Genomic DNA, 17,666 nt, shown 5'->3' on the forward strand with positions numbered 1-17,666 from the left:
AATTCTGATTAAACAACCACCTCATGCATTTAATTCAGATAGAATAAGAAACAAACCATATCTTGATAACGGCCCCAGAAAACCTACAAGAGTGAAGACAGCAACACAACTTAAAAACATCAATTGTGTGTATAATGATTTCTTAATTTTGATATTTTAAAAAATCCATTAAATTTTTTTGAAGTGACAAAAGCATTAAGTTTTTAGATGTCAAGATGTGTGTAAATTTGCAGTTCTAGAAAACATGTACATAAATGAGGAATGATAGTGCTCTTATTCCATGATTGATGGTCTTTCAAAATATCTTATAATAATGTTAATCAGTGTTTTTCACACCAATCTAAAAAGCTACCTTACCTTATGTAAATTGATTTGGGGTAATTAAATCATCAACATTTTTGGACATTGGGAATTTTTTAATGTTGATTTTTTTTCCATATTGTTTGTGAAAAAAAAAAAAAAAAAAAAAAAAAAAAAAAAAAAAATATATATATATATATATATATATATATATATATATATATTTGTTTTTTCCATATTGTTTAGGGAATATATATATATATATTTATATATATATATATCTATATCTAGGTAAAAAATAAAAATAAAACACGAAGACGTTTCAAATCATTTCAAATCATTTCAAATCTTCAGAAGCTTTACATTTAGTATATATATATATATATATATATATATATATATATATATATATTTGTTTTTTTCCATATTGTTTGGGGGGAAAAAAAAAAAAAAAAATATATATATATATATATATATATATATAAAAGATAAGATAAGATAAGATATATATGTAATAGCTTTGTTTTGCAACCTTTACACATAATGCTTTGAATTAATTATACAACATAACATATGCACATTATAAAATCGACATTATAAACAAAGTTCTAATACCGCTTGATTAAATGGCGAAAACAGCCTGTTACTGTCCAATATTTTCCATATCAAGATGCTATTTTCATAAAGCTGAAAACTGCCTGAATAAGGTAGTTAATACTTAAGTATGAAAAACACTGGTAAATCAATTCTAATAAATTATTCTAATAAAGTTAGAAGATTGGATTAGTTAATTACAGTGAAGGTTTACATACAATGGTTATGACAGTGAAAGAAGAGGTTCTGCTGAACTTCATATTAATCTCCAATAAAATGACATATATTAATAATGAACCAGGATATCGTGGCAAGCTAATGATATATGCTTATAAATCCTCAATCAAAAATAGATACAAGAGACCCATGGACACATCACTCACCCGAGTCACTCTGGCCCATATTTAAAGATTTGCCCTATATATATATATACATACATATATATATTCATAATATGCAAAACTCTGATCCCCTATTGTCGCCCAAACCTACCCCGGGGGCCATAATTTGAACAAACTTGAATCTGCACAATGTCAGCAAGCTTTTATATAAATTTGAACTTTTCTGGCCCAGTGGTTTTTGAGAAGAAGATTTTTTATGAGTTTCCCTATATACTCACGAGTAAAAGTTTGATCCCCTTTGTGGCCCCACCCTACTCCCGTGGACCATGATTTTAACTAACTTGAATCTGTACAATGAAAGGTGAAGATAACGAACAGTGATCAATCTCATAAATCCCATAAACAATACAAAGATAGTTGGGCAAACACGGACCCCTGCATGGACACACCAGGGGTGGGATCAGGTGCCTAGGAGGAGTAAGCATCCCCTGTCAACTGATCACACCCGCCATGAGCCCTATGTACATCTTGATCAGGTAAACGGAGTTACTCGTAGTCAAAATCAGTATTTCAGAAAGCTTTCATGTAAATATTAACTTTTTTGGCCCAGTGGTTGTTTAGAAGAAGATTTTTAAAGATTTTCCCTATATACTCGCATTTAAAACTTTGATCCCCTATTGTGGCCCCATCCTACCCACGAGGGCCATGATTTGAACAATCTTGAATCTGCACTATGTCAGGAAGCATTCATGTAAATTCAAACTTTTCTGGTCCAGTGGTTCTTGAGAAGAAGACTTTTAAATGACCCCACCCTATTTTTAAATTTGCATTTCCGTGATTATCTCCCCTCCCCTTTGAAAAGGGCATGGTCCTTCATTTGAACAAACTTGAACCCCCTTAACCCATGAATGATGTGTACCAAGTTTGATTGAAATTGGCCCAGTGGCTCTAGAGAAGAAGATGAAAATGTGAAAAGTTTACGCCAACGACAACAACGATGACAGTGATGCCAACAACAGACAATGGAAAGTTTTGATCAGAAAAGCTCACCTGAGCCTTCAGCTCAGGTGAGCTAAAAAACAAGAGCTGTCAACCACACTCAAAAACTACAAGTAGAACTAGCTGGCAGCTGGAGTACTGCACAATCATATATCATTTTATATACTAAATCTGTATGCTTCAAAATATGTGGTACAGGTTACCAATAAGTACAGATCTTTATAATTATTGTGTGTTAATTATGCAATCAAATAATATAGGCCTGTAAAACTTTAATTGAATATATATGATTATTACTACAGTAAGTTGATTGAAAGAGTTGGATCACATCAAATTGACTGGTGCAAATCATCAGATCAAATGAGATGAGAAGCATTGAGCTTGATCTGATGATCTGTGCCTGTCAATGAGACTTGATCCGACTCTTCAGATCAAGATACGAATAAATCTATTATATACCCCTTACATATTCTTAAATACACATTTAAAAGAAGAGAAACATACGATGAATTTTTTTTTTTTTTTGCGCATGCAGTTTTGTCCGTGATGCGGTTGATCACTTTCTACAAAGATGTGCATTGATGGATTGTGACATCATCAGTTTTGGAGAGACATGATCTGGATTCAGATCACTACAGTGGTGATCCGGAAAGTCGGATCACACTGTGAACTCAGTAGTATGAAAACTTGGATTATATTGATGGGTATATAATAAAATTCAATATCAATGTTAATCAAAATACTAGCTAGTGCTACAACTCTAAAGTATTTATCATAAAAGTATAAATTACGCTCAGACTTGGATTTCTCGAAAAAATCTCAAACTTAAGTTTTCTTTCATTTGAGCAGTCAAAATTTGAGAGTAAAATCTCAGACTAGAGTCCAAGTTTTGACTTAAATTTTTTTTTTTTGGAGAAATCCAGGCCTGATTACCAATAAATCTGTCCCAGCAGACCTCCCTCACTTAATGACCACGTTTTGATACATTTTGCCTTTCATTTTTCGTCAATAAATATTACATCATTTTCATGTTGGAGTAATATTGCTTTTTCATGCTTTATGAAATGCTACAGTACTCATGCATTGCAATCTACTACAAGGTATATTTCTGAGGCTTCTATGTGAACTGTACATGAAAAACATGCTTAATCAAAATCGTTAGAAATCATGCCTGCTGACACAGAATAATATGTATCCTATAATATTTGTAAAACAATAAAAGCTTGTTGTCATGGTTACTGGCAATTTCTACTGGAACTCACCAAATTCAGGAACCGTTTGACCTACATGGCACATACATTAATTTCAATTATGACAGCTCATGACTGAGATTGACAATTAATAACCACACTGGCTTGCATGTGGGTGCATGCAGGCATGCAGACATATCATCAACGCTTTCTAAAGTTCATTGCTAAGAGTACAGTGTAAATCACTCCCGCTTTTTGGAACGATTTTGAAATTAATTACAATTTTCAACATCAAGTGTAATATTTTAATGTCAAATACAGCATTAACTTCAATGAAATAAACTACTCTGCATTGTCACCATAATTAATCTAACTGTATACATGACCAGCTGATTATTCAATGAAGAAGACACTAAATATTATTTCCAATTGTCTTGCAATATGGAGTAATGTGTTAATTGCAACATATTGGCTTATGATCACAACAACTCACAGCTTGGAGCAAAACTTAGATATCACATGACCTCCTATTCTAGTCCTGCCTACACAGTGCATTTAATAAGCATGCTATACATACATGTACATTAATTGTCAACAGATGGAGCTTCAAGGTGGGTTGTTTATGGGCTTTTAAGTCTATGCCCAATCCTTTTATTTTTTTGTAAATAAAATATTTACTTCTGAATCAGCATGTGAATGGAGCTGACAAAAACAAATTAATGCAAGTAATTAGATCTCACATGTCTTTCTAAGGCTTAATTGGGGTAAAAAGCTGATGGGGGTAGAGCACTGGAGCGAAATCTGTATTTGATAGTCACATTTTTTCATTATCTATAGTCCCTACATCTAGCTTTTGACTTGTATTGACTCTATACTAGCTTATTCCAGATATTTTTTCCGTAAAATGATATTCAAAATTGTGACTTATATCAAAACAATCTGATTAAAATCAGATCCTATGATCCACTCACGTAGATCTGATTTTAATCAGATTGCATATCAAAATAGATTTCACTCCAGTGCCGGACAACTCTCATCAAACGACAGTTTAATTCACTAAAGGGTACAACTCACCGAAAGTCAACTAATCGAAAGTAAAACTCACCGACGCAACAAGTCATAGGAATTAAGACAAGTCATGGATGACGACAGCTCATTGACATCACTTGTACTGAATAGTAGTAATGAGAGAGAGAGAGAGAGAAAGAGAGAGAGAGAGAGAGAGAGAGATTTGAACACTTAAATTTCCATTATTTTGTTGTATTTCATCACTGTCACCCAAAACACCCTTCAATGGTCATTACAAAAGTAGTTTTTTTTAAAACAAGGCAAATTAACAACCCTGTTATTCCATTGACCACTGGAACCTATATGAACGCATTTTACCCAATGACCCATGCATAACAATTCTTTTAGAGAGCTAGGTGGCATAGACCTTCTCATGTGTTGTCAGTGTATTGCACTCGGACATTTACAAATTTATTTCCTCTCCATGGAAGATTTAGAACATTTCAGAAAGGATGTGATTGTAAGTACCCTCCTGCACGGTGAAGAGATCAATCTTCCTCACAAGAAACAAAAACATTTATACTAGAGTATTTTAATTCACTTTCTTCAAGGGTAGGAGGTGGAAACTACCTAAAATACATTGAGGACTTGGCACATTATATTTCTTATTGAACATTGAATATTGTGTTAAATTAGTAAATAAAAAACATAAACAAAATTATCATTCCTGTATTTTTTTGACTACTTTTAATGAGTGTCGATAAATTGTCGTATCTGTGACTTGTCGTATCAACGAGTTGTTGTATCGATGAATTGCTTTATCTATGATTTTTTTTGATGAGTTGTCAAAGACCTATTTCACTTCACTCATCTTTTTACCCCAGTTAAGCCATGGATGCTCTTTAGTCAGCATGGTCCTGACAATAGAGGCGTATGTGTTCACAAGGTGTGGCCTAATATTTTGTCTTACCTCACTAATCTTAATTAGTTCAGAACAGCCTAAAAACACTGACATTAATTGATGAGGTTCACAAGGGTGAAAGGGTCTAAAATAGTTTTTAGTTATATCATGATCAGCACACCATGGTGTTTAGATTAGTGCACTTTAGGCCAACCAAACTCAATTCTACATCGTACATCAACCAAACTCAATCATACATCAACCAAACTCAAATCTACATCGTACATCAACCAAACTCAATTCTACATCGTACATCAACCAAACTCAATTCTACATCGTACATCAACCAAACTCAATTCTACATCATACATCAACCAAACTCAATTCTACATCGTACATCAACCAAACTCAATTCTACATCGTACATCAACCAAGAGCCAAAGACGAATTTGTTTTTCCTAGTTTTGCAGTTCAGTAAAACAAAAATGTAAAGAAGTAAATAATGGTGATTCCTTTGTACAGGTCTAAATCTTAATTACACTAATGTTACCACTGGGAATTTTGGTCACATGAATAACACCTTAATTCAAATATATACACATTACATTTTTTTTTATTATTGCATTGGTAGTTAGATAAAAACATATGACTAAAAATAAATTAACCATCTAAGTGTACAGAAATTTAGTATACATGTACAGTCATTGTCTCTCTCTCTCTCTCTCTCTCTCTCCCCCCCCCCCCCTCATGTCAGGCATAGCTTAAGAAAAAATTAATCTGGTCGGTATATACGCAGAATTTATTTTGGTTGGCCTTACAAAGTTTCAAATGGCTATGGTATTTCTGCTAGCTGTCAAAACACAAAGCATTACTGTACAATTCATGAGTGACAATTTAATGCTTTCCAAAGTAAATAATCTATGATTAATATTTGCATTAAAATTCATTTTTCTAAATTTGTACTATGTACTATAGGTAATAAGTAGGAAAAATATGTCCAACGATGACTAAGTACACATGATCCACATTTAATTAACTTAGCTCTTTCCCTATGTTGTTCGGCTCTTCAGAGTGTAACGATTTAAAATACTAATACAAAAAGAGTAAAATGGATCATATGTACTTAGTCATCGTTGGATATATTTTATGTATCAGAAATAAGTATAGAAAAATCTACACATGTAGTATATAATAAAATGATCACAAAGCAGATGGAGCATATATACTCGACTATAGTTTCTTCAATTCTTCAGGAGGAGGATTATACTTCAGACCTGAAGAATTCAAGAAGCTTGTTATATAAGTATACTCGTGTAATCTGCTATGTGATAGTTTTATTTTATATATAAACACACCCGCACCTATATTTCTGAACATATAGTGTCACGGTGTATTGGGTTATTTTCACTGCATAAGTGCATGCATAAAATATATGAATTATGACATGCCGGTATTAAGCCTTAATGATTGTGGTAGGACTGCCATAAAATTCCTTAATCAATATTTCATTAGCAGGTGTTGTATGGTGTCTCACTTCACAGATACATACCAGCATTAGGTCTTAATTATAATGTCAACAAGGGGGTCTTATATGGTTAATTTTCTGAGACCGGGCTAGAAACTGACAACGCTATTGTAACCACTATCTACATTGTGGTTGGTTTTACTGAATTTTCCTCTTTGGAGCAGTTTCTCTCCTTGTTCATGCTCTGCATTTTTGTTATATTCATACTGAATTCTTTATCTCTCTTCATATATTCATTTTGTGTAACATCAATTGCACATTATATGTGAATGTAATGTTTGTAATATTTTTCATTACTGACATGTAATTTAGAAGGCCCCTGGGAAGAATAGTGTAATTATGCACAAATCATGTCACCTTCTCTAAATAAAGCACCTTTTAAAATGAAATCCCTAGGTTGATTTTTTTAAAAATTCTTATTGTTTAATCTATATACCGTATATACAGTGCCCGCCTATAAGTCGGAGTTTTAGGAGTTAAATTTTGGTCCAAACCTCTATGTCCGACTTATAGGAGTGTCCTAAGAAGATTAGTATTTTTCTGGATGGCGTAATGTATAGTCTAGTATTTTTTAAACAACAAAAACATGGACGAAATAAACAAAATAGTAACTGTTTAATTCGTTGAGAATAAAAAATGAAATATTGTTGTCATATCCCAAAATATTATTGGAACACGGATAAATATAGATAAGAGTATTGATATGAAATTGATTTGTCAAGAAAAAAATATCAAATATCAGCGCATTTCTCAAAATATTATTTGAAACGCAGGTAAATTAAAAATTTTAATTTAAATGAAATTATCAACCGATTCTTGAAAAAAGTTAGACCGACTTATAAATGGGTCAATGGCAATTCCCTCCAAAATAACCTAAAAACTATACAACCGACTTATAGGTGAACTGACTTATAGGCGAGTATATATGGTATATGTCTTGAAATGTCATTTGTTAGATTTTCTTTAAAATTGAACTATAGATTCTTTTTTTTATACAATACTGCATAAGGCAACTAGCTTGCACATTTGACCTTTATAACCTGAAGTGTGATTATATAATTACAAAAATTAATTTGTGACTTTGATTATTATATGTATAAACTTCTTTCATAAAATCTAATTTTCTTTACAATTTTTTTTTTACTAAAACGCATATTTCAATGAAAACTAATGGATTTAATCCTTTTCTGACTAAGATATCCGAGACTGGGTTTATGACTTTTACAAAAAAATTCTACAGGTCAAATTCTCTTTTAAATTTTGCAAACAGGTGCAGTTTATAATAATAAAAAAAAAAGTCCTGTAATTTTCAAAAAAATTGAACTACAGTGTATAAGGAATTTTTTCGATACCCGTTTGTTATTACCTTGACCTAATAACCAACTGTAAAGCAAATGATCCCTGTAACAATCTGTGCTACACTTGGACATTTAATTAATATATGAAGTGAGCTACTGATTTGACATATCGATCCATTGATTAATTACTTTATTAATTATGATATATGGCATGTCAGTATTTTAGCTCAGTATCATATTAATAACAATTTAACTTACTGTACACATGCAGCTAATCAAGGCTATATAATTCTCCCCCATCTATCAAACATTGGTATAATCAAGATATTTTGAAGCACATTTGCATATGGTACATGTATATATTAAAAAAAAAAAATCAGAAATTCTCAATTTTGAAATAACAGTCAGTGACCTTGACAAAACTGAAAGTAGTATGTGAAGGTCGTTAAAGGTAAAGGATTCATACCAGGTCCCAACAGGCTCTGACTTTTCTTCGAGTGGTAGAGAAATATGTCCTGCGGCGTTGATGGTCTGGCATTGGATGGCACAAACTTTTTGATTGGACCCAGCGGAGTCGGGGTGCTAAAAAATATGGTGCAAATCAAAACGTCTCCTTAATACCTGATTCTTTGTCATCTCCGGCAAATAATGACATTAATTAATAATGCAGCTGACAAAAAAATACATTCGCAGATGATTTTGTGTGTTCAAATTGTTTATCATTCCTACTTATATGATCACCTGCAGTACTGTATTGTTTGTTTTTATGTGTTTGAAATCATGTTCATTGAAATCATGCAGTGACTTCCTTGCCAATTAAAACCATAAATTTTCAAAACTGTAATTTGAACCAAAAAATAAAATAATAAAAACAAGCTTTTCCATAACCATTACAGATTGGATTTGCACTTTACTTTCTGATCTTGACAGATGGGGCTGATGCTGGAACAGCAAAATTATCAACAGACAGCTGGCTGTATTTTCTTTCAGGCTCTGTGATTGGACGATCCTGTATTTGACGGAAAGTGTATGGTCTACTCACGTCCAGATTCATGTTTAGAACCGGACTTTCAGCTGTAAAAAGAAAACAGTCTTATCACAAACCAGTGATTGATCATCTTATCTACACCATCACAATGATTAAATAATACAATGTACATCACAACAATTAAACGCAGTATTAAGTCTTCCCCGGAAGACATGTGTCGCCTGCTAGTTCATTCTATATGTAATATATCACGTATAATGTTGAAAAAGTAAATTATTGAAATGGTTTTTGTCACTAAACAGGAAGTTGATAAGCAACAGATTCGAAAATGTCTTACACAATACAGTTGGCCACACTGATGCTCTGTGCCAAATATCAGGGAGTTGCCCCATGTGGTTCTTGAGAAAACTGTGACAGAAATTTTTTTGCTGTAAAAAATTCTAAGTCCCGGCAAACAGGAAGTTGATAAGCAACAGATTCGAAAATGTCTTACACAATACAGTTGGCCACACTGATGCTCTGTGCCAAATATCAGGGAGTTGCCCCATGTGGTTCTTGAGAAAACTGTGACAGATATTTTTTGTGATGACAACGATGCCAGACGACGACGCAAGACGATGGATAGTGATCCCTATATGTCGCCACTGCGTAATGCAGGCGACACAATAATACAATGTACATCACAACGATTAAATAATACAATGTACATCACAACGATTAAATAATACAATGTACATCACAATTTCATTACAATCATATGGTATTTACAATAAATAGGTATTAACAAAGCACATCGATATCATCATTTTTAAAAGTGGAAGGAGGGGGGGGGGGGGGGGCATCCAGACAAAAAAATTCAAAGATGGTTTCTTAAAAATTCTTGACAGGTTAAACAAGAGGTGCTATGAGCAATGCTCACTAAGAATACCCCCCGTTTACCCCAATCTCCCAAAGGGTGTTGGTAATAGGTAAAACTTCAGTATTATGATCCAAAAGGTATCTAGGAACACAGCATCTCCATGCGATGAAAAAAGCCGTTAAAGAATGTAAATGGAAACCATATTGCTACTTTGATGTCCAGTGCGCGTGACCTTTGACCTTTTGACCCAAAAATCGATAGGGAACATCTTCATCCCATGGGTAGTCCATATGTATGATATGGTGACTGTAGGTGGAAAGGATAACGCTTTAGAGCCCGGAAACCATATTGCTACTTCGATGTCCAGTGCGAGTGACCTTTGACCTTTTGACCCCAAAATCGATAGGGAACATCTTCATTCCATGGGTAATCCATATGTATGATATGGTGACTGTAGGTGGAAAGGATAACGCTTTAGAGCCCGGAAACCATATTGCTACTTCGATGTCCAGTGCACTTGACCTTTGACCTTTTGTCCCCAAAATCGATAGGGAACATCTTCATCCCATGGGTAGTCCATATGTATGATATGGTGACGGTAGGTGGAAAGGATAACGATTTAGAGCCCGGAAACCATATTGCTACTTCGATGTCCAGTGCGCTTGACCTTTGACCTTTTGACCCCAAAATCGATAGGGAACATCTTCATCCCATGGGTAGTCCATATATATGATATGGTGACAGTAGGTGGAAAGGATAATGCTTTAGAGCCTGGAAACCATTGCGTCTACAGACGGACGGACAGACAGACGGACAACCCGATTCCAGTATACCCCCCCCCCCCCCCCCCCCCCCCCCCCCCCCCCCCCACAACTTGTTGCGGGGAGTATAAAAAAAACGCAGGGTATATGTGGGGGTGGAATTTTCTACTGCATCTGCCTCAAAAAAAAATTTCCAAGCTGCAATATCTTAAATCATGGAGGAATTAAGTTAGAGTCTTCTCCTATGGATGCCTCAACAAAAAAAATCCCCCACTGATTTTATGTGCCTGCTAACAATACCATATTTAGCACATTAGATGCGTTTTATGATTTAGGCTAACCCACGTTTAGATGTGCTTTATGATTTAATAGGCTAACCTGTAATGATATTAACACATTAGATGCGTTTTATGATTTAGGCTAACCCACGTTTAGATGTGCTCTATGATTTAGGCTAACCTGTAATGATATTAACACATTAGATGCGTTTTATGATTTAGGCTAACCCACGTTTAGATGTGCTCTATGATTTAGGCTAACCTGTAATGATATCAACACATTAGATGTGTATGATTTAGGCTAACTTGTAATGATATTAACACATTAAATGTGTATGATCTAGGCTAACCTGTATTGATATTAACACATTAAACATGTTCTATGATTTAGGCTAACCTGTAATGATATTAACAAGACTGTTATTATAGCTCATGTGGACCGCTTTAATGGCCTGGGAACTTCCGAGTAGGTCACTCCCAAGGGATTCTGGGAGCCTCCAACGGTTCGTGCTTCCCACCATCTTCCTCACTCGACAGCGAGGCGTCACTGGGTGCTGAAAAAGATTAAATATCACTGAAAACAACAGGCACCAAAACAGGAAGGAGTGCTCAGAGAATTTTAGAGGGATATGATATAATTAGATCTATAATACTGTGTTTTTGGTTGGTTTTTCAAATTAAATGTATCAACATTGGTCCTAAACTAAATACTGTTCATTTCACCATGATCACCACCTAAAAAGTCATATCAAAGACTACTAAATCAAATAGATATCTCCAGACTTATATTATTTTGTCTCTTTGGGTATTTCCAAACTATGAATATTTTTTTTGCTTACTGGATGATCAAAAAGAAAATTCAAACCAGAATTGAAAAATCTCAAGAATGCACACATCATCATAACACATTTTGAAATTTGAAATAGATTATTGAAAAAAATAATCGATTATTGCATAAGAATAAAATAATCCATCGATTTTCAATTATAATCAATCATGGGAACAACACTAATAGGGGATTGTCGAGTTCTTCCATGTCCGTGTTTATTCTGCATTTAGTCACTATAATTTTTTAGGCATGGTCATTTCCGGTTTATCGTCGTTAACGTAAATACACTAAGTCTTGTGCAAGTGTATAGCCTATTAAAATGGACGTTGATTCTATATGCAAGTTATAATAATCGAACTGAAGAAATTTTTGTTACAGATAAGTGTTTCTTGTTCCTTTTCACCGTAAAAGTAACATACAAAGGTTATGTAAATTTAGCTTGCCATTGCCATTGGTATGAATTTGGAGATTCTTTTCAAAAATGTTGGTGTACATATATAAAAAATTTGATCGCAAGCTTATAAAAGTCAATCGCCGAACGGTAAAGAAAAATTACTTTACTGTCGGAAATCATCAATAAAATGTGGTCAAAAAATGAAGATATTCCAGCTATTGAAAGTTATCACGTCATTATTTATCTTTACAAATATTGGGCACCGCTGGAATGAACGGCGACTTCGGCATTACAAATCCGATAATGGATACATGTGTATATCGGTATTTCTGAGGCATGCATGTAGAATAAGGGAGGGAATGGCCCCCTTTAACAACCATCATTTTCTATTATTTATATATACAAATATCTATATATTTCGTGACACCATCACCAAGCCCCCCCCCCCCCCCCCTCCCCCTGACTTTTTATGGCGGCAGAAGTGAATGGTAAGAATGCAATTTATTAAATGAATCCATGTGTTCTCCCCATGATTTAAGTAATCGGAGTTTGGGGGAAATTTTCTTAGGTATTATACATTGTATATGATACGCTACTACACAACCCACCCCCACCCCTTTCAGGCGTTGGCACGATAAAGGACCCTCACTGCTACGGCATTGAGCGCTAAGCATAGGTGTAAATTTGCGGTACTTCACCTAAAGCTAAGGGCGTCTTAATATGAGTGAAAAATTCTCAACTAGTCATTTACAAAAACAATCAATTACCCCCCCCCCCCCTCTCCTGAATTTTAAAAGGTGTGAAAAACTATATATTGAGGTAAAATAAGTTGTATGTCACTGCTTAACCTCCTCCATGCATTTAGAATTTGAAAGATTTTGAATATCTGCAGTCAAAAGAACACGTTTGGTTTTGTTTCTTTTGATATATTATTCATTTTTGTTTGGTTTTGTTTGTTTTGATATATTATTCATTTTTGTCAAGAATTTTAGACAACTCTTCTCTAGCTACCCCCCCCCCCCCTTCCTGAAAAACTATGCAATGTGCCGGTTTCCCCCTCTTACGTAAATCTGTATTACATCCCTCTGCCAAACACCAATGATACTGGTTCTTAAATTTGGTAACAAAACCAGTGAGTGAAATAAATGCACAAAATCATCTGATTTTTAGCTAAACCGGAAGAAACCATGCCTAAATAAATCGCCAAATCACGTGACTTAGGTTAGATTCTAAAACACAAAATACGCACGGAACGGAAGAACTCAAAAATCCCCTATTGTCACTATTTACATTTTTGACCAAAGAGTTTTTCCTACCAACCTCAGTGCATATAGGTAAATTATGGGTCACAAACAAAAAACAATGCATAAATTTGTATTCTTTGTTCAGCCATTCCTATATGTACATACAGCTGTAGCTATGAAAATTGATCACTTTTATTATAAGGACTGCCAAGTAGTCAAACTAATATCTTGGATGTCAAACTTATTTGTTTTAGCATGTTTATTTAACAATGGAAGATGTGAATTATTTGTGTGAATTCATGATGGGCAGACCTTGCATCTGATGAGTGGGAGTGGATGACGAGTAAACATATGAAAGTATTCATTACATGCAGATCTCATCAGCTTCCAAACGTGAAAACAGAGCTCTCTTCACAATAACAAAGTCTGTCCACTAACAAGAAATCTGTGTTTACTGTAAGTCCACCTAATCATGGGGACTTATGTGGCTTTGTAGAATTCGAATTCTGACGTAGTTATATGCAAGAAAAGTAGGAAATCACAAATTTCGTCAGAAGTGCATATTAAATTGATCACTTGGGATTCTTAGCCACATAGCTTGAACAGTAACCTAATCAAGGAACAGTTAATTGATATCAGTCCAGAGTTTTCCCTCCCATCTGTAGTCAAAAGTTTCCCTCCCATCTGTAGTTCAGTTTCCCTCCCATCTCTAGTCTACAACTTCCCCTTTCCTTCTCTAATACAGAGTTTTCCCTCCCATATGTAGTCCACCGTTTCCCTTCCATCTCTAGTTCAACAAGATGTGTTTGTGAAACACTGATGCCCCTGGATTTCAAAATTTTATGAATAGTTTTTAAAGTAGTCAGTGGTCAATTTCAAGGTCACAAGGTCAACAAATTTAGTACCAATGGAACGGCCTTCACACAAGAAATGCACATGCTAAATATGAGAGCAGTGCCTAATAAGGTTTATAAGATATACTTTATACTTGTATTAGAATTTTCTAAAAGTAGGTCAAAGGTCAATGTTAAGATCACGAGGTCAAAGATTTTAGTACCAATGAAAAAATCTTGCCACAAAGAATACACATATCAAATATGAAAGTTGTACTTTTTATGTTGTAAAAGATATATAAACAAGGTTAAATTTTTTTTTGGAAATTTTCAAAAACTAAGTCAATGGTAAATACCAAGGTCACAAGGTCAACAAATCTGGTATTGTTGGAAAGGCCTTCTCACATAACATACACATGATTAATATAAAAACAATACCTCTCACGATTTGAAAGATATGGCTTATATTAGAATTTTTTAAAAGTATGTCAAAGGTCATTGTTAAGGTCACCAGGTCAAAGATTTTGGTGTCAATGAATATACATACCAAATATGAAAGGTCTATCTTTTATGGAGTAAAACATATGACCAAGGTTACCGTATATACTCGCCTATAAGTCGGTTGTATTTTTTAAGGTTATTTTATAGGAATTTGCCATTGACCCGCTTATAAGTCGGTACAAATTTTTTTAGAATTGGTTGACAATTTCAAGTCAATGCTCTAGTGTCTTTTCCTATGTATCAAAAAATATTTTTTGAGAAATTAATAATTATGAGGTGCTCAATATCTAAGCCATACCTGTTTGGGGTTTAAACACAACCCTTGATCTATTATGGGCAATGATCCCTTGTTTACCTTGTTTATCTAAGCAATTATGGTATCCTAATTACCAGTACCTGACACCATGTTTACTTAGTGGCACTGTTATTGTGGGATTGCATAATTCATGGTATCAACAATCAAGTTTTTAAGAGTCAAGAATGATGATCTAAATTATCTGTTAACAATATTCAATCTTTTATGAAATATATTTCAGCCGGTATACATATGAATATTTCAATATTAAACCGGGTTTGCAATTCAATTTTACCGATAAACGAAAGATTAGTTAAATTGAATGAAAGAATTAGTTACCGGTGTGTAAATAATTTTTAAAATAAATAATATATACACTTAAATAGATAAAATTATGAAAATATGTAAATACTTGTACTTTATGCATAATTTTAAAATACATAAACAATACATAAACAATACGATGTGTCTAGATATTTGGGAACAATGATCATTTGTGTGGTAGTCCATGATAATCGTCAAAGTTGTTTAAAAAACATTACATTACGCCGCCCAGAAGAATACCAATTTTCTTAGGACACGCTTATAAGTCGGACATAAAGTTTTGGACCAAAATTTGACTCCCAAAGATCCGACTTATAGGCGAATATATACGGTAAAGCTTTTTGCCAAACAGACAGATGGATAGATGGACAGACCAAAACCTAGATGCCTCTGAATCTTTGATTCCAGGGGTATAAAAATTCCCCTCCCACATCTCTTAGTTTCCCCTCCAATCTCTAGTCCACATTTTCCTCTCTCATCTTTAGTCCAGGGCTTCTATTTCCATCTGTAGCCCAGGGCTTCTACTTCCATCTGTAGTTCTGGGATTTCCCTTCAATCCATAATTCAGGGCTTCCCTAGTTAGGCTAGATTGTTTTAAGATTTTACATGTCGTGGTAGCATATTGAGGGGCAGACGTATCTATAGAGCACATTAGGTTCAATAACTAGTAATGCCAAAGGGTCCTTAGGTTTGAGCCCCAGTCCATCCCCATATTTTTGAATGATTGTCCTTCTTATTACACATATGAATCACAGATAATTTATTCATAATAAAGTGAAAATGTAAAATCTAGATAAATTGGGAGGGTGGGAATGCCTACAGTCTAATCCCAACCCCCACCCCTTTAAAACTAACCCTATTGTCATGCACTGTCTACAGCAAATACACAAGTCTGCTGCAAGAATATAAAATATGTACATTCTGTGAATGCAGTAAAGGGTTATGTATATAAGAATACATATAAAACACCATGGAGTTTTATCTGACAACACCGGCTGTGTGACAGATACTCTGTATGGAATTCCCCCAACAAATGGAATAAGCTATTAAAAATAAAAAACAATTTCCATTCCTAGCTGTTGTTGAACAAAAAAAAAATCAATGTGACTCCCAAGATTTATTGTACACATACTAGAAAATTCTCAACACAAAGACAACTATAAATTTAAACTCACAAGGAACAACCTCTAATGATTTTCACTATATGCAGTGGTTTGGCTTCAACAGGGGTGAAGTAGGATTTAATAATTATAATCTTTTCACACAATTTCATATCTTGGAAAACATTTTTTTTTTTGTATTGCATAAACAAGAAAATTTTATTGTTCTCTCTGAGGTATATCTGCTGATTCTAGCAAAACATTCCTGCCAGTAGACAAAATTCTTTCATATATATATATTTATACATAAAAGCTTCTTTTTTTAGAATAAAATTTAAAGAAACTAAACACCTTCTTGAAATATTTCGACCACCGGTCTTCTTCAGTGAGTTCTGTCATAGAAAGTAATGACAAGATAAAAAGATAGTACTTTTGTGTAATATAGTCTTGCATTACGTTGCTATGACAGACAAACACGACTGAAGAAGACCAGTAACACAGTCGAAATATTTCAAGAAAGTGTTTAGAGTTTTATATATATATATATATATATATAGAGAGAGAGAGAGAGAGAGAGAGAGAGAGAGAGAGAGACAGAGAGAGAGAGAAAGAGAGAGACAGAGAGAGAGAGCACTGGATAAAAAACCCAACTCCAAACCCAGAAGTGTTAGAACCTGATAGTGGATACAAGGTCAAATACAAAAAATATAATTACAATTCAATGAACGATTTAATTTATTGGGCTCATGGCTGGTGTGACTGGTTAACAGGGGATGATTACTCCTCCTGTGCAAGTGATCCCACTTAAGGTGTGTCCAGGAGTTTGTATTGGCCCTTACACTCATTTTTATTCTTTATTGTGATTTAAGGAACAGATCACCCCTAGGATTGATCTCATTGTTCATATCATTAATTATTTTGGTGCTTTATATATATCATATATGATTGTGTGTGTGTGGATTGATGGCAGTTATTCTTACATATTTGTATGTATATGTGTGTTTTTAAAACGTGTGTGTTAAAGAATATGTTTTATATATATTCATGACTTGCAGGAATGACTGAACAAGAAACCCATTAGAGACGACACTTGCGAGGGGATAA

The 17,666-nt window shown here is 34.1% G+C and overlaps 1 protein-coding gene across 8 annotated transcripts in view; it reads right to left on the minus strand.

The window, feature by feature from the left end:
- Window positions 1–17,666, minus strand: part of LOC125658599 (BTB/POZ domain-containing protein 16-like) — a 65,083-nt gene that overhangs the window by 41,113 nt on the left and 6,304 nt on the right. For 3 of the 8 annotated variants that reach the window (XM_048889889.2, XM_048889894.2, XM_048889893.2), the window contains exons 3-7: window positions 11,440–11,596; window positions 9,071–9,230; window positions 8,623–8,738; window positions 3,497–3,517; window positions 57–83 (exon numbers count right to left, since the gene is read on the minus strand). In XM_048889889.2, the coding sequence (XP_048745846.2) occupies window positions 57–83; window positions 3,497–3,517; window positions 8,623–8,738; window positions 9,071–9,230; window positions 11,440–11,596 (481 nt within the window). The remainder of the gene's footprint in view (window positions 1–56; window positions 84–3,496; window positions 3,518–8,622; window positions 8,739–9,070; window positions 9,231–11,439; window positions 11,597–17,666) is intronic. The other 5 variants (XM_056148838.1, XM_048889891.2, XM_056148840.1 and 2 more) reach the window with 3 other exon arrangements.

The sequence above is a fragment of the Ostrea edulis genome, chromosome 9 (assembly GCF_947568905.1).
Source record: "Ostrea edulis chromosome 9, xbOstEdul1.1, whole genome shotgun sequence".
NCBI classification, from domain to species: domain Eukaryota; kingdom Metazoa; phylum Mollusca; class Bivalvia; order Ostreida; family Ostreidae; genus Ostrea; species Ostrea edulis.